General features: G+C 42.2%; 1 protein-coding gene across 1 annotated transcript in view; it reads right to left on the bottom strand.

Annotated features, from left to right (window-relative positions):
* Positions 1 to 284: 284 nt before the first annotated feature.
* Positions 285 to 22,364, bottom strand: part of PUS7L (pseudouridine synthase 7 like) — a 103,367-nt gene continuing 81,287 nt past the window's right edge. Inside the window, exons 7-9 of the mRNA XM_069764736.1 lie at positions 8,569 to 8,849; positions 8,426 to 8,479; positions 285 to 667 (exon numbers count right to left, since the gene is read on the bottom strand). Of these exons, the coding sequence (XP_069620837.1) occupies positions 338 to 667; positions 8,426 to 8,479; positions 8,569 to 8,849 (665 nt within the window). The 3' untranslated portion in view covers positions 285 to 337. The remainder of the gene's footprint in view (positions 668 to 8,425; positions 8,480 to 8,568; positions 8,850 to 22,364) is intronic.

Below are 22,364 nucleotides of genomic sequence, written 5' to 3'. Positions count from 1 at the left end.
TGCTGTTCCGCTCCACAACTGGGCGCATCCGGCTGCCACCTGCAGCGGGTTCAGCTGATTGGCGGGAGTGTGGGGAGTTGCACCCCCACCGATCTAGTATTGATGACCCATCCTAAGGAAAGTACATCAATATAAAAGTTCCTTTAAATCACAATGTTATTATTATAAGCTGGCCCATTTTAGTATTGAAAGACTCACAGTAATTCTAGTCTAAACTTTGCATAATGCATGTAATCGTAAGAAACTTAATTTCCTAAAAAAAAAAACTATAGGCATAGCATAAAAAGATTTGATCAACCTGTTTATTTACCATCCAATTACAGTAAAATAATGAGCATTAGAAGTTGCACTTCATCATCTCTCGGAGACAAATAGTAGCATAACAGGAAGAATCTAATGTAAAGGACAATTTTAGTCTTGCTTTCTGGGATGTTGTTTGTTCTGAATCTTTCTCCTGATTTGGCTCATTAATTTGTACAATAGGTTCATAAATAAAGTTCTGTGGATATTTTATTATATGCCTGTAACAACCGGGAATGTTCAACTGTAATGTCCCAACTCGAAAATTACAAGACTGAAGACCAGCACTGGCAAGATTGTCTTTGTACCACTGTCCAACCTGGTTAGTAGGATATCTGATGCTGTGTCCTGGCATCGGAAGGACTACCTAGAATAAAATGACAGGTCTGAAACATGGCAAAAGAAAAACATGACTTACAGAAACAGCACCACTGATGTTCATAGACTGTGTCTTGTAGTGTACATATTAGTCCCTTCTATAGTGCAATGCACACCCCAGACCCAAGGTCTACAGCGGCAATGGTTCTACAAGACTCCAGCCACATATTATTAGCCTTGTACAACTTATTTAAATATGATGACTTTTATCAATTTAATTGATATGCAGGATTAAGTGTTTAAGAGTTACGAGTTTTCTACAACATCTGAAAGAGAACCTATTGGTTATTCAAGATCCCCAAACCGCGAGCAACATGAATTAGAGCCTGGCTGCATGATTGCAGTCAAAAATAATTTTCTCAGAAATGCTCCAGCTTTTCAGAAAAAAATACAGTTAGAGCATTTAACCACGGATTTTAGCCAAAGAAAGGACTAGTCCCGCGCCCCCCTGGGAGTGACCTGCCAATCACGTGAAATGGCACTCTTAAAAGCCAACCGGGGGTGGCACCAGATTAGTCTGGTATCGGTCTATGGTGCCCAAATCTTCTACTTATATTTATATGTCGAAGCATGTCAGAAAAAAATATATAGTGAGTAAAAAAAGTATTTAGTCAGCCACCAATTGCGCAAGTTCTCCCACTTAAAAAGATGTACCGTATATACTTGAGTATAAGCCGACCCGAGTATAAGCCGACCCCCCTAATTTTGCCACAAAAACTGGGAAAACTTATTGACTTGAGTATAAGCCTAGGGTAAGAAATGTAGCAGCTACCAGTGAATTTCAAAAATAAAAATAGATGCTCCATACCATTCCTTATGGCCGAATAGATGCTCCATAAAAAACTGTGCCACATATAATGCTCTGTACCGTTCATTATGGCCCCATAGATGCTCCATATAAAACTGTGCTATATATAATGCTCTGCACCGTTCATTATGGCCCCATAGATGCTCCATATAAAACTGTGCCACATATAATGCTCTGTACCATTCATTATGGCCCCATAGATGCTCCATATAAAAATGTGCTATATATAATGCTCTGCACAGTTCATTATGGCCCCATAGATGCTCCATATAAAGCTGTGCCATATAGAATGCTCTGCACCGTTCATTATGGCCCCATAGATGCTCATTATAAAGCTGTGCCCCATATATAATGCTCTGCACAGTTCATTATGGCCCCATAGATGCTCCATAGAAAGCTGTGCCATATAGAATGCTCTGCACCGTTCATTATGGCCCCATAGATGCTCCATATAAAGCTGTGCCCCATATATAATGCTCTGCACTGTTCATTATGGCCCCATAGCTGCTCCATATAAAGCTGTGCCATATATAATGCTGCTCTCTTCGCTCAGGACGCCGGCGCTTTCGATATTTACCTGCTCCTCGTGCGGCTCCGTCTCCAGCACTGACGCTCAGCAGAGGGCGCGCACTGACTACATTACCGCGCCCTCTGATCTGAGCGTCACAGCCAGAGGACGCTAGAGATGGAGCCGCACCGGAGCAAGGAGCGGTAAATATCGTGCAGCGCTCCCCTCCCCTCCCCGTATACTTACCTGCTCCTGGCGCGGTCCCTGCTTCTTCCAGCGCTGCATCTTCTTCCTGTATTGAGCGGTCACAGTTACCGCTCATTATAGCAATGAATATGCGGCTCCACCCCTATGGGAGGTGGAGCTGCATATTCATGACTGTAATGAGCGGTACCATGTGACCGCTCAATACAGGAAGAAGATGCAGCGCTGGAAGAAGCAGGGACGCGCAGGGACCGCGTCGGGAGTAGGTGAGTATAATTAGATAGCCCCCGCTCCCCCTCCCCTGCCGACCCCCAGGTATGACTCGAGTATAAGCCGAGAGGGGGACTTTCAGCCCAAAAAAATGGGCTGAAAATCTCGGCTTATACTCGAGTATATACGGTAATTGACATCATAGGTAGTCCACAACTATGAGAGTCAAAATGAGAAAACAAATCCAGAAAATCACCTTGTCTGATTTGGCAAGATTTATTTTGCAAATTATGGTGGACAATAAGTATTTGGTCACCTAAAAACATGCAAGATTTCTGTCTCTCACATACCTGTAACTTCTTCTTTAAGAGGCTCCTCTGCCCTCCACTCATTACCTTTAGTAATGGCACCTGTTTCAACTTGTTATCAGTATAAAAGACACCTGTCCACAACATCAAACAGTCACACTCCAAACTCCACGATGATGAAGACCAAAGAGCTGTTGAAGGACACCAGAAACAAAATTGTAGCCCTGCACCAGGCTGGGAAGACTGAATCTGCAATAGGCAAGCAGCTTGGTGTGATGAAATCAACTGTGGGAGCAATAATAAGAAAATGGAAGACATACAAGACCACTGATAATCTCTCTTGATCTGGGGCTCCAAGCAAAATCTCACCCACTGGGGTCAAAATGACCACAAGAAAGGTGAGCAAAAATCCCAGAACCACACGGGGACCTAGTGAATGGACTGCATAGAGCTGGGACCACTGTAACAAAGGCTACCATCAGAAACACACTACGCTGCCAGGGACACAGATCCTGCAGTGTCAGATATGTCCCACTGCTTAAGTCAGTACATGTCCGGGCCTGTCTGAAGATTGCTAGAGAGCATTTGGATTATCCAGAAGAGTATTGGGAGAATGTCATATGGTCTGATGAAACCAAAGTAGAACTGTTTGGTAGAAACAAAACTTGTCGTGTTTGGAGGTGACAGAATGCGGAGTTGCATCAAAAGAACACCATATCTACTGTGAAGCATGGGGATGGCAACGTCATGCATTGGGGCTGTTTCTCTGCAAAGGGACCAGGACGACTGATCCATGTAAAGAATGAATGGGGCCATGTATCGTGAGATTTTGAGTGCAAACCTTCCTTCAGCAAGGGCATTGAAGATGTAATGTGGATGGGTCTTTCCGCATGATAATGATCACAAGCACACCGTCAAGAAGCATATGAAGGTCCTGGAGTGGCCTAGCCAGTCTCAAGATCTCAACTCCATAGAAAACCTTTGGAGAGAGTTGAAAGTCGGTGTTGCCCAGTGACAGGCCCAAAACATCACTGCTCTAGAGGAGATCTGGATGGAGGAACGGGCCAACATACCACCAACAGTGTGTGCCAATCTTGTAAAGACTTACAGAAAATGTTTGACCACTGTCATTGCCAACAAAGAATATGTAACAAAATATTGAGATGAACTTTTGTTAATGACCAAATAATTATTTTCCACCATGATTTGCAAAATAAATCTTGTCAAATCAGGCAAGGTGATTTTCTGGATTTGTTTTCTCATTTTGACTCTCATAGTTGTGGTCTACCTGTGATGTCAATAACTGGCCTCTCTCATCTTTTTAAGTGGGAGAACTTGCACAATTGGTGGCTGACTAAATACTTTTTCCCCCCCACTGTGACAATGCTATTAACAGCACTTAGAAATATGCTTTACATGGATCAAAGGAAATAGTAGACTGGAGATGACTTACTGACTTCTGTAAAAGAGTGCACCGTACACTGAGCATGCCTAGAAAAGAGGTAATTGTGCAGAGAAGGGGAAGAGGTGAGTGTGACCCACCTCCTATTGTTAATGATGGATCTTGAGTTATCGATATATACAGTGGGGAAAATAAGTATTTGATACACTGCCAATTTTTCAAGTTTTCCCACCTACAAAGAATGGAGAGGTCTGCAATTTTTTATTGTAGGTACACTTCAATGATGAGGAGACAGAATCTTAAGAAAATATCACATTGTATAATTTTTACATAATTAATTTGGATTTTATTGCATGAAATAAGTATTTGATACAATAGAAAAACAGAACTTAATATTTGGTACAGAAATGTTTCTTACGGAGCCAGTCCTTAGTTGCCATGGCTGTTTGTTTAGGGTCATTGTTATGCTGGAAGACCCAGCCACTACCCATCTTTTGTGCTCTTAGTAAGGGAAGGAGGTTGTTGGCCAAAATCTTGCGATATATGATCCTTTCCATCCTCCCTTCAATACGGTGCAGTTGTCTCTTTTGCAGAAAAGCACCCCCAAAGTATGATGTTTCTCCATGCTTCACGGTGGGGAAGTGTTCTTAGGGTTGTACTCCTCCTTCTTACTCCAAACACAGCGAGAGGAGTTGATACCAAAAAATTCTATTTTGGTCTCATCTGACCACTTGACCTTCTCCCATGCCTCCTCTGGACCATCCAGGTCACTGGTGAACTTCAAACGGGCCTGGACATGTGCTGGCCTGAGCAGTGGGACCTTGCGTTCCCTGCAGGATTTTAATCCATGGCGGCATAGTGTGTTACTAACGTTAATGGTGGAGACTGTGGTCCCAGCTCTCTTCAGATCATTGACCAGGTCACCTGTGAAGTTCTGGGCTGATTCATGACATTTCTCAAAATCATCCTTACCCCACGAGACGAGATTCTGCATGAAGCCCCAAACCGAGGAAAATTGACAGTCTTCTTGTGATTCTTCCATTTTCTAATAATTATGCCAACAGTCGTCGCTTTCTTGCCAAGCTGCTTGCCTATTGTTCTGTAGCTCATTCCAGCCTTGTGTAGGTTTACAATTTTGTCCCTAGTGTCCTTAGACAGCTCTTTGATCTTGGCCATGATGCAGAGGTTGGAGTGCGATTCAGTGTGTGGACATATGCCTTTCATACAGGTACTGAGTTCAAACTGGTACAATTAATACAGCTAATTAGTGCAGAGCAGGAGGGCTTCTTAAAGAAAAACTAACAGGTCTGTGACAGCCAGAATTCTTCATAGTTGGCAGGGGATCAAATACTTATTTCATGCAATAAAATGCAATTTAATTATTTAAAAATCATACAATGTGATTTTCTTGTTGCTATTTTTAGATTCTGCCTCTCACAGTTGAAGTGTACCTACAATAAACATTACAGACTTCTCTATTATTTGTAGGTGGGAAAACTTGCAAAATCAGCAGGGTATCATGTACAGTGGGTACAAAAAGTATTCAGACCCCTTTACATTTTTCACTCTTTGCTTCATTGCAGCCATTTGGTAAATTAAAAAAAAAAATCATTTTTTCATAATTAATGTGCTCTGCACCCCATCTTGACTGAAAAAAAACAGAAATGTAGAATTTGTTGCATATTTATTAAAGAGGAAAAACTGAAATATCACATGGTCATAAGTATTCAGACCCTTTGCTCAAACACTCACATTTAAGTCACATGCTATCCATTTCATTGTGATCCTCCTTGAGATGGTACTACTCCTTCATTGGAGTCCAGCTGTGTTTAATTAAACTGATAGGACTTGATTTGGAAAGGCACACACCTGTCTATATAAGACCTCACAGCTCACAGTGCATCTCAGACCAAATGAGAATCGTTAGGTCAAAGGAACTGGCCAAGGAGCTCAAGAGACAGAATTGTGGCAAGGCACAGACCTGGCCAAGGATACAAAAGAATTTCTGCAGTACTCAAGGTTCCCAAGAGCATAATGGCCTCCGTAATCCTGAAATGTAAGAAGTTTGGGATCACCAGAAGTCTTCCTAGACATGGCCGTTCAGCCAAACTGAGCAATCGTGGGAGAAGATCTTTGATGAGAGAGGTAAAGAAGAACCCCAAGATCACTGTGGCTGAGCTCCAGAGATGCAGTAGGGAGATGAGAAAAAGTTTCACAAAGTCAACTATCACTGCAGCCCTCCACCAGTCGGGCCTTTATGGCAGAGTGGCCTGACGGAAGCTTCTCCTCAGTGCAAGACATATGAAAGCCTGCACAGAGTTTGCTAAAAACCACATGAAGGACTCCCAGACTATGAGAGATAAGATTCTCTGGTCTGATGAGACGAAGATAGACCTTTTTGGTGATAATTCTAAGCAGTATGTGTGGAGAAAACCAGGCACTGCTCATCACTTGCCCAATACAATCCCTACAGTGAAGCATGGTGGTGGCAGCATCATGCTATGGGGGTGTTTTTCAGCTGCAGGGACACGACAACTGGTTATCATTGAAGGAAACATAAATGCTGCCAAGTACCGAGATATCCTGGATGAAAACCTCTTCCAGAGTGCTCTGGACCTCAGACTTGGAATTTGTTATTTTTATTAAGGGAAAGGGAGGTTATGTTTATCTATATTTAAAAGAAGAAAACATTTTTTTGTCATTATTTTTTAAACCCCTTGAAGGACTTGAACATGCGATTGTCTGACCATTTTTACTATATATTATAATACCAGTTTTGCAGTATACAGCGGCATGTACAAGTTTGGGCACCTTTGGTCAAAATTACTGCTATTGTGAACAGTTAAGTACCGTAAGTTGAGATGAACTGATTTCTAAAAGTGCTAAAGTTGAAGACGACACATTTCCTTTGTTTTTTAAAAATGAAAAAATAGTTTTTTCATCTTATACATTTTAAACATTAGAAAAAGGAAAATGGGCTGATGCAAACATCTGGGTACCCTGCATGGTTAAAAACTAGTAGCACCCCCTTTTTTAAAGTATCACAGCTAGTAAAGGCTTTTTTTACCCAGACAAGAGTCTTTCAATTCTTGTTTAAGGGATTTCATCCATTCTTCCTTGGAAAATTCTTCTAGTTCTGTGAGATTCCTGGGTTGTCTTGCATGCACTGCTATTTTAAGGTCTAGCCACAGATTTTCAATGATGTTCAGATCAAGGGACTGTGAGGGTCATTGTAAAACGAGCATTTTGAGGTAGTCTGTTGTGGATTTTGACATGTGTTTAGGATCATTATCCATTTGTTGAAGCTATCCTTTTTCAACTTCTTTACAGATGGTGTTATGTTTGCTTTAAGAATTTATTGAAATTTCATTGAGTTCATTTTTCCCTCTACCCATGAAATGTTCCCCATGCTATGAGCTGCAACACAACCCCAAAGCATGATTGATCCACCCCCATGCTTAATGGTCGGCGAGATGTTCATTTCCTGAAATTCTGTGTCTTTTTTCTCTATATATACATTTGATCATTATGGCCAAAGAGTTCTATTTTAACCACATCGGTCCACAGGACTTGTTTCCAAAATGCATCAGGCTTGTTTAGATGTTCTTTTGCATACTTTGGAAGCTGAATTATATGGTGAGGACACAGGAGAGGTTTTCTTCTGAGGACTCTTCCATGAAGGCCATATTTGTTCAGGTGTCTATGAACAGTAGAACAATGTATCACAACTCCGGAGTTTGCTAAATATTTCTGAAAGTCTTTTGCAGTCAAGCAAGGGTTGTAATTTGCCTCTCTAACAATCCTACAAGCAGCGCTCACTGAAAATTTGCTTGGTCTTTCAGACCTTATCTTGACCTCCACTGTTCCTCTTCACTGCTATTTCTTAATTACATTTACAGATGAAATGGCAACTTGAAACTTTGCTATCTTCTTATAGCCTTCTCCTGCTTTGTGGGCCTCCAACATTTTCATTTTCAGAGTGCTAGGCAGCTGAATCCAAAACGTTTACATGCAACTGAATAGTACAAATCACTATTTCCTATTAATGCCAGGCACAGGCTGGTCTTCACAGGGCCACCGTCATGGTAGACATAGTAGTTCTTCAGCAGGCCCCTCACTATCATGCTGACCCATTCTCCATTAGTAACAGCTGGGTCAATTAACTTGAGGAACGCCGTGCACACTGGTTTATGCGCTTTAAATGACAGTGGCATTTAAGGAGTTAATAGCAGCAAGTAGAATAGGTATTGTGCCATTTAGAGGAATGAACTCCAGGATGACTCCTAAAATTAATATACGGTACTTACTTGATGTATAGAATATACTTCTTGTTCTTCCTCTGCCATTGTAACAATATGAACCTGTATAAAATCAATAATTTGTTAGGGCTTGCACAGTATAAATAAATCTGTAAACTGTATACTTATACAATGAACCAAAAAGAGCTTACTCTGTCAATTAATAAAGTGATTTCATTTGCATCCTGCTTGTGAAGCACCAGGTCCCCTTCTACAACTTTTGAGCCATAGGTTGCTATTCTGTAAGATGTAGCTTCATTCCAGACCTTACTGCAATAAGCATGGATGTAGAAGATGCGCATGGAATGTGGAATACTGAGCCATCCTCGAACACATCCCTCATCACTCATCCCATATCTATTCAGTGCCCGCAGTAGCATTCTTTCACGGACTTTATATGCTGGCATTAATTGAAGAGTACCTTTAATATCCTCTGAAATAAGAAGAGCAAATAACGATAAACATTAAGAAATCTACACTCTCAAGTCAAACTATGAATATTAGCAAATTTTTTATCCTGCTCTTCTTTCTTTGTAGCACTTAGACAGAAGCAGCAGCAGAAAACACATTAGACCACAGTACTGAGCTATGTAGCTGTGAATCCAGCAAGACAGTGAAATAAATTTGCTAGATGTTACAGCTTGATCTGCATGTGTCTGGCTGCCTGGCTCCTCACTGTGCTGAGTTCTCATCTTTCTTTTTCCTCCTACCCTCTACATAGAGTATAAAAGGATGCATAATTATACAGCTCACTGTAATGGCAGCCCTTTTTGCTTTGACTAAAAATGATTTTTGCTGTTTTTTCAAAGTGGGTGATGAGTTCAGAAAGCCAGGGAAAAGGGAATAATTGGCTATTTAGTTTTATATCTTTAGAGAAGCAGGAGCTCTTCACATTCAACACCCCTTCTTCTGTTTATACAGTTATTAAAGCACTGTAAGATTACAAATCGATGGCAATATCCTTGCAAAAAGGTTTCTACTAACAGAAATTGCTCTGAAATGGTAAATGGGCTAATACAGTTTGCTCAAAATATATATTTAAAACCTCATGTTTAGTTTGCAGAATGTCATAAATAGTTCATGTTATTAATCTGCCGAATCCAATAGTTTACGATATTGTAAGGTTGATAAAAAGGGATAAGCTCATTTACCTATTTTCTTACAATATCTGGCCTTTTTTCCTTGTAAAACATTAAACACTAAATGAAAAAGTGTATCTGTGAATTACATAGAAGCATTTCAAACAAATATGAAACAAATGTAGGAAAAAGGCTTAATTTGCACAGAGATGAAAGAAAAAAGAAAACCGAGATGGGGTCATAATAATGTATAAAAATAAATAATTTTTATAGTGAAATAAGCAGATCAAGATATAAGCATTAGTGATGAGCGAATATACTCGTTACTCGAGATTTCACGAGCATACTCGGGTGTCCTCCGAGTATTTTTTAGTGCTCGGAGATATAGTTTTCCTCCCCTCAGCTGAATGATTTGCATCTCTTAGCCAGCCTGATTACATGTGGGGATTCCCTAGCAACCAGGCAACCCCCACATATACTTATGCTAGCTAACAGATGTAAATCATTCAAGAAAAACTAAATCTCCGAGCACTAAAAAATACTCGGGAGGACCCCCGAGCGTGCTCGTGAAATCTCTAGTAACGAGTATATTTGCTCATCACTAATAAGCATACCTTACACACAGGCTACAGGCTCAGGTACATTTTCCCTCTCTACCACATCCTAGAGTATTTCAATATTTAGAGCTACATTGTGATATCCATATTGATAGATCACTAATCTGACTTGGATCTATCTGCACCATAACATATGGGGATTATCAAATAGTATGGGTTACCACATTTTTATTTGCACTTGCACTTTAATATGCACAATATATAAGTCATGGTATTATGTGGATACTTAGACTAGACTAGCTTCCCTTTCCTCTTTTTTGATGTTTTATACTTTCTATTTTACATTTATTTTTATCTTGCAACATGATATGCGCTTCCTTCAGCTTTTTGTTGCATATCTGCTGCCTATATCTTAATCTGTTTATAATAAAATGTATTTATTTTTATACATTAATATGATCATAACTCAGTTTTCTTCTTTCTTTAGTCTCCATTGTTAATATTACCGAGGGTCTCTTTTTTTATGTTTATTGTTGAATTCATATATGTACACATATTACGATATAAATATATATATGAAATCATGCATAACAAACTTTACATACATTATTATTATATGCACATATATGTATATTTTCTTTTATGTTTTTTTGTAACTTAATTTGCACAGAGAAGCATAAAATAATATCAAACATCTTTTGATTAATAGAATAGTTGCAATAATAAGCTGTAAATATGATCCCTCATAAAACTTTATTTGCATACCCCAAAAATCTACTCTGAATTAGAAATAAACTTTCCACCTCCATATAGATCAGGGATGTCAAAATCACAGACGGCCAAAATAAAAATCTGGGACATAGTCACAGGTAAGCGGAGCTGAAAGGCCTGGCACCCACAGAGTACACAGCGGTGCAGTCGCCCACGGCAACTGGTCTCAGAGGTGGACTGGCGTGTTTAACAGCTGCAATCTAGAGCAGGGGGCCCCAACTCCAGTCCTCAAGGCCCACCAACATGTCATGTTTTCAGGATTTCCTTAGTCTTGCCCAGGTAATACCGTATTTTTCGGACTATAAGACGCACCGGACCATAAGACGCACCCCAAATTTGGGGTGAAAATTGCAGAAAAAAAGATTTTTTATAACATGGGGGTCCGTCTTATTGTCCGAATTTACAGTATCTTATGGCGGTGGCAGAGCAGGGTCACAGGAGGCAAGGTGGGGTGATGCTGGGATGAGGAGGTGCTGGGATGAGAAGGTGCTGGGATGAGAAGGTGCTGGGATCAGGAGGTGCTGGGATCAGGAGGTGCTGGGATCAGGAGGTGCTGGGATGAGAAGGTGCTGGGATCAGGAGGTGCTGGGATCAGGAGGTGCTGGGATCAGGAGGTGCTGGGATTAGGAGGTGCTGGGATGAGGAGGTGCTGGGATCAGGAGGTGCTGGGATCAGGAGGTGCAGTGAGAGGTATGGCGTGAGAGGGGTCCCTGGCGTACCATGCAGGCTTACCTAGGTGGCAGAGGTCCGGTGGCAGAGGTGCGGTGGCGGGGGTGTGGCAGCAGAGGAGGCGCAGGAAGCGGGGTCCCTTTCCCCGGTATGGTGATGCAGCAGGCCCGGTATGCAGCAGAGCCGGGTGAATCCTCTTGTTATCGGTGGGCGCGGCCATCTTCCTGAGGCCGCGCGTGTGCAGATGAAGCGCTCTGCTCCCGGGGCTTCAGGAAAATGGCCGCGGGAGGCCGCGCGTGCGCAGATGGAGATCGCGGCGGCCATTTTCCTGAAGCCCCGGGAAGCAGAGCGCTCCATCTGCGCACGCGCGGCCTCCGGAAAATGGCCGCCACCACCGATAACAAGAGGATTCACCCGGCTCTGCTGCATACCGGGCCTGCTGCATCACCATACCGGGGAAAGGGACCCCGCTTACTGCGCCTCCTCTGCCGCCACACCCCCGCAACCGCACCTCTGCCACCGGACCTCTGCCACCGCACCTCTGCCACCTAGGTAAGCCTGCATTGCGATTATTAGACGCACCCCCCATTTTCCCCCCTTTTTTGGGGGGGAAAAAGTGCGTCTTTTAGTCCAAAAAATACGGTAATTGCATCACCCGTGCAATGCAAAGGAAATCCTGAAAACATGACCTGTTGGTGGGCCTTGAGGACTGGAGTTGGGGACCTCTGATCTAGAGGATATGCTTCCCAACTGCAATCCAGAGGGTATTTTGTACTGTGCATTGCTGTGAGTTGGACATTAAACCACGTTTTGCTTTGAACTTTGCTGGGTCACTGCCACATCACTGCACTACACTTGATATTTATTAAAAAAGGTCTATAATTGAGGTCGTTTTCCTTTATCATTAAATATAACGATGAGCTTTTTCATATGGAGAAAAAAATTAAAGAAGTTGTTCCAACAAAGTACATTTTAATTAATAGATCTAAAAATAAAATAAGTTCCACAAATGGATCTGTGAAAAATGTTCCTGTCCCAAAATAATCTTACAAATGTGCCCCTGTGTAATGAATGTGTCCGGCCTTGCAGGAACATGGTCACATACAGCCCAGCTCCTGGGCACGGGAAAAAGCAAAAGAGAATTTCATAGCGTCTTCTTATGTTATATTCTTTGGTTACAGCTACAGTGCCGGCAAAAAAAATCTTTACAAGTTCAATGAAACCACAAAATCTTAATATTCAAGTGGATTCAAGTGTTTTATTGTGGATATTTTATTATAATTACTATTTTGTCACTCCTGACGAAACTGCGGGGGCAGTGAAATGCGCGTCGAGGTACGCTACTGGGACCACTATTCGGGGACACACAATGACTGCAGGTAATACATGAGCTCTCTGTGGTGTGCTCTATCTTTATATTGTATGTATACGTTACAGGCACCATTTAGCTCTGGTATATCATAGGATAGGCATTCCTTTGGGACCCTAATACCATTACCATCTGGGTTGCTTGAATTGCATATATCTTTGTGCCTCTATGTATTATCTTCATTTTTTCCATTGGATACTGTGTTATGACACTTGATAACCTATAGATATTGGCGGACTGTGTTACTTTTAAAGCAATTTGAGATAGTCCCAAGTGGATGTAACGGATACTTGGTACCAATTTATTTTATCCCTAGTCATTGTGGTATATACCCTAGTTTAGTAGTGAGCCCTATCGGTTTTTCTCTAATATACAGCCTATCTTGTTCTTCCCCTTTATTCAGGGTAATGACGTGTTACTGTATTTGTATTTATTATCTCTAATATTCAGAGTGTATATGTCTTTATATGTTTGTTTCATAAATTTATATCTTTTTACATATTTGCACCTTTCTTGTTCTCTATTGGGCTTCTGTTTTACATACGGTACTTGCCTGCAGACCGGTCCCTACCGGTTCTTCCAGCCAGACACCACCCTGGAGTAGCACCTGGTAGCTTCCTGCCGCACAAGTCTGACCTCACCATCAGAGGCTCCAGCGAATACCAAGTAAGCTACTTAGTTACGCCCCTTCCAGGGTAGTCTGGTCTGTGTTCCAGTGGGGCCACACCCCCGAACGCCCGCGCCAACCAGTCTGGGAGCGAGCGTGACAGTTTTGTGTTCTCTGTGAATTAACTATAGTTGAGAGAGCATTTGGGCCTCACAGGGAGATAATATGGGAACAGATCCTAGAATCTCTCTCCATTGCTCCACTGATATAGGACCAACATCTGCCTCGCATTTAGCTTTAAGGGTGCATGTCCACGGTCCGTAATCACGGCGCTTTGGTCGGAGAGGAAAACCTGCTCTGCCCAAAGCGCCGCCCGCTTCTGTACGATCGGTGATTCCGGATGTGTTCATTGCACACATCAGGAATCTCTGCACCCCATACATAGGGCCCTGTGATTTACCTTGCGTGACGGAGCGTCGCCGCAAGGTAAACAGACATGCTGTGTTCTAAAAAGACGCACCCCATGTCCGTAAACGAAGGGCCGCCGGATGCGTGTTCGCATGCATAGTGGAGACGGGATTTCGTAAAATCCCCTCCACTATGCTGTAACATCTGGACGCTGCGGCTTGAACGCTGCGGCTGTACGCAGCGTTCAATCCACAGCTAATTCGGATTTAATCCTGAACGTGGACACATAAACTAACTGTCGGGGGGTGATTATCCAGTTGGAGTGACAATAAGTATTTATATATGGTAGAATTGAAACACTTTGTAGGACCTATAGAAGGAATAGTATCTATTAGGGGATGATATATACTAAGATCCATCAGGCTCAATTGAGCTGAAAGAGTATGTTGGATTTGTAGGTATTGGTAGAAAGTGTTAGGCTATGTGTGCACGTTGAGTATTTGCTTGCAGAAATTTCTGCAAGGTTTCTGCATCTCTTGGCAGGAAAAACGCTGCAGCAAAACCGTGCGTTTTTGCCACGTTTTTGTATGCTTTTTTGCATGAGGTTTTGTACAGCAATGAAGGCTTTTTTGAGCTAAAAAAAGATATTAAAAAAAAAAAAGTTTTGTGATGTAATTTCTTGGTTCAACACCACCTTTTTCTTTCTGCTGCAGTGGCATCATGGTAATGGGATTAGGATTTTGTGTCTGCAGCTGTCCTTGACTCCAAGACCCAGGCTTAGTAATCAGGAGCATTAGTAATGTAGGAGCGTTAACAGAACAAACGTACATAGGCTGTAACCAAACTGCTAGTTAAAAAAAAAAAAATGGCATGAGCTCCCACATAATTTTCATACCCAGCAGAGGGAAAGCCGCTGGCTGAGGGCTGATGTTATTTTTCTGGGAAGCATCCAATAGCTATAAAGGTTCGGAGGCTATTAATATCAGCTCATAGCTGTTGACATAGTCTTTACTGGCTAGTTTACAGGGGAACCCATAAAAAAAATTGACAAAAGGTCCCCCTATAAAATCTAACCAGCAAAGGATAGGCAGACAGCTGCTGATTGATATTTACAGCCTACGACGGGTCCCAGACAAAAAACATTAGCTCTCAGCCGCCTCAGAAAAGGCACATCTATAAAATGTGCCAAATCTGGTGCTTTGCCTTGCTCTTTGTGGGGTTGATGTCACCTTTGTATTGTCAGGCGACATCAAACCCACAGGTTAGTAATGGAGAGACGTCTATAAGACACCTATCCATCAGTAACCCCATATCGATATTGTATAAAAACATGGACACTCAGAACAAAGTCCTTTATTTGAAATAATGACAGACTCCTTTAATGAAACTTAATTAAACAATACTCACCAAACGCCTAATCCACTGACACCAACGTCTCCTGCAATAAAAATAAAATAATAAACCACAATATTCCTCACCTGTCCGCAGCAAAGATAATCCATAATGTCCTATGACGATCCTGATGACTTTGAGAGTAGACACTGATGTGCCTGCTCTCAAAGACAGCCGGCGATACACTGACAGGAGGTAATCGCTCCCGCAGTGTATCACTGAGCTGCTGTGAGAGGGTTCACTGGAATTCATCAGCTGATCAGCTTTGGTGATCTCTCTTACGGCACCACTGTGGTAGAGACAGCTGAATGCTAGTCTGGGACAAGGATTTGGAAGTCCCTAATGATGGTAAATATGTAAAAGGATAGGTGCAGGATATGAGGCATCTGTGTCATTGTTTTGGACAGGGGAAGAGGCAGTGGACACCTCGCACAGGGAAAGAGGCAGTGGTGTAACCCGATGGCATCAATCGTGGACCCAGGCTTAGATACGGAAGTGTCAGCTTCTATCACTGTGCCACCATCGGATAGCGACAGCTCCACACCAGAACCTACTGTGTGGAACATTCTTTTGTCAGAACCTGTTAAAAGATCCCTGTCCAATTTAGAACCCATTAGTCTGGGTACCGCACTTTAACACAGGTCCAGTCTTTACCAGTGGGGATACACCATATCATATTGTATGAAATACTACAGCACAGGGATAATAAATATCTTTGACCTAAGATGCTTAATTAAATTGATGTATATGTAATGATAAAGGCTATTAACTGGCCAAAACATCAGTTTGCCTGTCGCTTCAGCAATCACTATTAATAAATCCTCACTTGAAGCATAATTCTCAACTCGTACGTGTGCAGTGATTTTTTTTAAACTATTGTTTATGGGACCACTGGCCCCTTTCACTAGCACCATCATTCTAATCTTTAAGTTGAGTGCTAGCCATCATATCCTTTGGGTTGGTGACTTAGGCATCCACGACCTCGTTTTCCACCACTGCACCCTGGTCCTCCTGAGTTTGTGACTTAACAACAAGACTTAGTGGCAACTGTGCCTCATCATCCTCTTCCTCCTTATCCCAAATTTGACATTTCCCACTGTCATATCCTTGTGGCCGTGGCTGCTCTAAGGTTTGCGTATCACTAAACAGCATTTCCCCCTGAATCTCTTGGAGCATGCAGGTAGAGAGTCCACAATCAAGAAATTATGTTGTAAAGAGCTCCAAGGAGCGTCCTAGTGTGGGATCACTAGTCTCCTGGGACTCCACATGATCCCACATGGTGGGAGGAAGTGAGGATTAAGTGAACCAGACTTTAGGCTGGTGAGACAGCACCCTGTGGAATACTCTGTGGAGCTGCCAAGCCTGCTGGAAGCATTAGATACTATCCTACCAACCACTTGTTCGCATTGCTCTGTCTTTAGAAGTGGTGTACTGTGCTTCCCTGCAAAGTGAGACAGGAACCTGTGTCATGGATGGGCGGCAACTACGTGTACCATCATCAATACTTCTACTTCCCTGTCTCTTAACACACACATTACACATTTTGTAATTGCTAGGTGTCTTGAAATCAAGTATATCTAATATATAAAGCTGAATGTGTGTGTGTATGTGGGTGTGTGTGTGTGTGTATGTATGTCCGGGATTGGCATCTGCACCGTCGCAGCTACAGCCACAAAATTTTGCACAGTCACACGTCTGGACCCCGAGAGCGTCATAGGCTATGTTGTGAGGCGAAATTTTAACCCCGCGCGTTTCAATTCACCAAACAATTTTGCCGCTATCTACATAATGGGGAAAAAAGGGAAAGGAAAAGTGTTGGACGAGTCGCAGCTACAGCCACAAAATTTTGCACATTCACACGTCTGGACCCTGAGAGCGTCATAGGCTATGTTGTGAGGTGAAATTTTAACCACGCGCTTTCCAATTCACCAAACAATTTTCCCCTATCTGCATAATGGGGAAAAAGTGAAAGGAAAAGTGTTGGAGGCGTCGCAGCTACAGCCACAATATTTTGCACAGTCACACGTCTGGACCCCGAGAGCGTCATAGGCTATGTTGTGAGGTGAAATTTTAACCCCGCGCTTTCCAATTCACCAATTTTGCCCCTATCTACATAATGGGAAAAAATGAAAGGAAAAGTGTAGGAGGCAAATTGACAGCTGCCAGATGTGAACAAGGGGGACTTAAAGAATGAGAGCGATGGCGCCAAAGAGTATATACCGTACAGTTGCTAAGGTGGGGCCCCGACATGGGATACTCACCACACACGGGGATATGAACACACACAAAATGCGCCACACACTACCACGTGCTTGAACACATATTACCATCAGCACACATTTCACCACAAATACACCAACCTCGCCACATAAAAGTCGAAACACAAAAGTCGCCGCTGAAAACTCGCCACGCGCAGAACTCGCCACATGCAAAAACTAGGCTCTTGCAAAACTCGCCACACGCAAAACTTGCACACGCAGAAAAATTGCCACATGCACAAAAGTTGCAACACATGCAAAAGTTGCCTCACACAAAACTTGCACATACTCAAAAGGCACCACACATAAAACTCGCCACGCGCAAAACTCGCCATGTGCAAAACTTGCTGCACACAACTTGCTACACTAACCTGTCACATGCAACTCGACACACAAAAAGTTGCTACACGCATGTTGCCACACAAAACTCATCTCACAAAAGTCGCTAAATGCATGTCGCCACACGCAACTCAACACACACAACTTGACAAACGAAACTCGCCCTAAAACACACACAAGTCTGGCATTATCCTTCAAAAATAAAAATCTGATTAATAAGCAGACAAACTACAACAAATGTACCATATAGGAAATACGGCAGCTGTCAGTCACATGACCTGTCTAATATGTGTATGTGTGAGCTAATATATACTGCCAGGGGGAGGGCTTCCTGTTGGCTGGGGATTTATCAGGCTGCCAATTTAGCTTACAAATACTGAGGTAAAAATACTGAGCAAATAACGTGTGAACGAGGTCTAATACAGGAGGAGATGACACACAGGTATATACTATATATAGGGGAGATGACACACAGATATATACTATATAGAGGAGGAGATGACACACAGGTATATGCTATATATAGAAGATGACATGCAGGTATATACTATATACAGGAGGAGATGATACACAGATATATACTATATACAGGGGAGATGACACACAGGTATATACTATATACAGGAGGAGATGACATACAGGTATATACTATATATAGAAGGAGATGACATTCAGGTATATACTATATATAGGAGATGACATACAGGTATATACTAAATACAGGGGAGATGACACACAGCAGGTATATACTATATACAGGGGAGATGACATACAGGTATATACTATATACAGGAGATGACATACAGATGTATACTATATATAAGGGAGATGACAAACATGTATATACTGAGGTGATGAGGTGAAAATGAGAGGTGTGAGGTGAAAATGAAAAGGTGTGAGTGCAAAATGAGAGGAGTGAGGAAAAATAGTGGAGTGATCAGAAAATGACAGATGTGAGGTTGAAATGACAAGTGTTAGGGGGGATGAGAGGAGTGAAGGAGAAAATGAGAGGTGTGAGGGAGAAAATGAGAGATGTGAGGGGGAAAATGAAAGATGTGATTGGGAAAATGAGAGGCGTGATGGGAAAATAAGAGAAGTGAGGTGCTATAACTAACCACAGATATTTACTATGCCCAGGCAACGCCGGACTCTTCAGCTAGTTTTTAATAAAAGAAAAAAAATTGGCCGCCTGCAGTGATCAAAGTGGTTTTCTCCACCGTAATGTAACAGAAATAATGTGATTTTAAGAAGAAAACACAAACTTAAGTGCTCAGTATAGAACACGTGATAAATGTGATCTGAGCCTTAGGCCGGAGTCACACTACAGCGAGATACGGTCGAGTCTCACAGGTTAAAAACAAGCTCTGGCACTGGCACTCCGGAGCGGAGCGTGCAGCTCCATGTATTGCTATGCGGCCGCACGCTCCGCTCCAGAGTGCCGGTGACAGAGCTTGTTTTTAACCTGCGAGACTCGGCCGTATCTCGCTATGTGTGATCCCGGCCTTATTCACATTTATAAGAAGCAAAAGAACAAATAAACAGCAGTTCTAGAATTGCTGTTATATTTTTACACCGTTCACCATGCAGTTAAATGAAAGAGCAGATTTATTTTATGGCTAAGTATAATTACAGTGTTGCCAGATTTATATAGGTTTTTTTATGTTTTGCTACTTTCACACACTAAAAAAAACAAAATATTTTTTAAATATTTGGAGAGCTATTTCCTTTTATTTTCTGTACAGAGGGCTGTTTTTTTCTAGATAAGTTGAAACTTTTATTATTATCATTTCAGGATGCATAGCAATTTTTGATCACTTTCTAATCCAATTTTTGAGAGAAAGTTTGAACAAAAAACAATTCCCAAAAAATGTTAACTTTTTTTAACGTCATTTACTATACAGTAAAGGTGATAGGACATCTTTATTATTCTGTTCAGTACAATTACAGCGATGCCAGATTTATATATTTTGTTCTTATGTTTTGCTACTTTTACTCACTAAGATCTTTTTTTTTACAAATTTACATATTCTAAGACCGATAACAGAGCCATGAGAGGGCTGGAATTTTGTTGGACAAAATTATGTTTTCAGTAACCCTATCTATCTACAAATGCAAATTTTTCATCCGATTTTATTCCACTTTTTTTGTGGCAGTATGATGAAAAAACTATTTTTGCAGTGTTTTTCTACAGATTTCACAGCAGGGCAGGGTTAAATCCTATCACTGCAGCTCTCGATTAAACAAACCTGCCTAGTTTTGACTAAGAACCAGGGCCTGTGTTCACTAGGTGGGTCAGTCTGCTGCATGTTGAGTCGTGTGTGCTGCTGGCAAGTGACCAGCCCATATGTGAGCTATTGCTGGAGGAGAGACATGCCAGGGACTCTCTGAATGAAGACTGCCTGGGTCAGCTAGGAAGGTTGAGCAGTCTGTGTGTTGGAGCTGCAGAGAACTGTGTGAAAGCTGCAGCCTGTTCAGTGTGAACTATGCCTAGGAACTATGCCTGCTTGGAGCTGGAATTCAGGCTGAAGGGGCTATAGAGACTGGATGGATCATACCTCTTCTGTGTATGAAGTTTGCTCCAGTAGAAAGGACTCTAATCCATTCTGGTGAGCCTGCACTGACTTATGTACCCTTCTAAATGAACTCTTTATTTGCGGTGACACCTTTATGCCTAGAAGAGGCTGTTTTTTTTTTAAGAAAGCAATATGCAAATTGTCTCTTCAGAGAGGAAGACAACTAGAACTTTAGTGAAAATTCACTGTCAGATCCAGCGGTGAAATCCAAGTATAAGCCTTGAACATACTTGATTCAAATTTCTTTGACTAGGGTCTATTAGGTGTTGTGAATTCTGTGGCAGAGCTCCCTCCTGTGGTCACAAGTGGTACTTCGGCTGATTCTCTCTGTGAGCTTCTGTTGGTGGAGGGAAGTGGTACTGCGGCTTCTGAGTTTCCTCCCTCAGGTGATCTGGTGAGGTCGTTAGGTGCTTCTCTACTTAACTCCACCTGATGCTTTGATCCTGGCTTCCTGTCAATGTTCCAGTGTTGGACTTGCTTTTCCCTGGATCATTCCTGTGGCCTGCTGCTCTGCATAGCTAAGTTCTTCTTTGCTATTTGTTTGCTATTTTTTCTGTCCAGCTTGTCTAATTTGTTGCTGGATGCTCTGGGACGCAAAGGGTGTACCTCCGTGCCGTTAGTTCGGTACGGAGGGTCTTTTTGCCCCCTTTGCGTGGTTTTCTTTAGGGTTTTGTGTAGACCGCAAAGTTACCTTTTCTATCCTCGATCTGTTAAGAAAGTCGGGCCTCACTTTGCTGAATCTATTTCATCTCTACGTTTGTCTTTTCATCTTAACTCACAGTCATTATATGTGGGGGGCTGCCTTTTCCTTTGGGGTATTTCTCTGAGACAAGGTAGGCTTATTTTCTATCTTCAGGCTAGTTAGTTTCTCAGGCTGTGCCGAGTTGCATAGGCAGAGTTAGGCGCAATCCACGGCTGCCTCTAGTGTTGTTTGGAGAGGATTAGGGATTGCGGTCTGCAGAGTTCCCACGTCTCAGAGCTCGTTCTATGATTTTGGGTTATTGTCAGATCACTGTATGTGCTCTGACCGCTATGTCCATTGTAGTACTGAATTGCCTTTCATAACAGTACAGGAAGCCAAAAGTACTAATGATTCTCAATAGAGGGAAAAAAGAAGTTCTGAGACCATTTTTTTTCTTTGCACTGTGTTTTGCCTTTTTTTTCCCCTAGACATTTGGGTGGTTCAGTACACAGGTGTAGCGATGGACATTAGAAGTCTGTCTTCATTTGTGGATCAGCTCTCGGCAAGAGTACAAAAGATTCAAGACACTATTGATCAGAAAGCTATGTTGGAACCAAGAATTCCTATTCCTGATTTGTTTTTTGGAGATAGAACTAAGTTTCTGAGTTTCAAAAATAATTGTAAATTATTTCTGGCCTTGAAACCTCGCTCCTCTGGTGATCCAGTTCAACAGGTTTTGATTGTTATTTCTTTTTTGCGCGGCGACCCTCAGGACTGGGCATTTTCTCTTGCGCCAGGAGATCCTGCATTGAGTAATATCGATGCGTTTTTCCTGGCGCTCGGATTGCTGTACGATGAACCTAATTCAGTGGATCAGGCAGAGAAAAATTTGCTGGCTCTTTGTCAGGGTCAGGATGAGATAGAGGTATATTGTCAGAAATTTAGAAAGTGGTCCGTGCTCACTCAATGGAATGAATCTGCGCTGGCAGCTATGTTCAGAAAGGGTCTCTCTGAAGCCCTTAAGGATGTCATGGTGGGATTTCCTTTGCCTGCTGGTTTGAATGAGTCTATGTCTTTGGCCATTCAGATCGGTCGACGCTTGCGTGAGCGTAAATCTGTGCACCATTTGGCGGTATTACCTGAGCTTAAACCTGAGCCTATGCAGTGCGATAGGACTTTGACCAGAGTTAAACGGCAAGAACACAGACGTCTGAATGGGCTGTGTTTCTACTGTGGTGATTCCA

Source organism: Ranitomeya imitator, chromosome 4 (genome assembly GCF_032444005.1).
Source record: "Ranitomeya imitator isolate aRanImi1 chromosome 4, aRanImi1.pri, whole genome shotgun sequence".
NCBI classification, from domain to species: Eukaryota; Metazoa; Chordata; class Amphibia; order Anura; family Dendrobatidae; genus Ranitomeya; species Ranitomeya imitator.
This window is presented reverse-complemented; position numbering and strand designations above follow the sequence as displayed.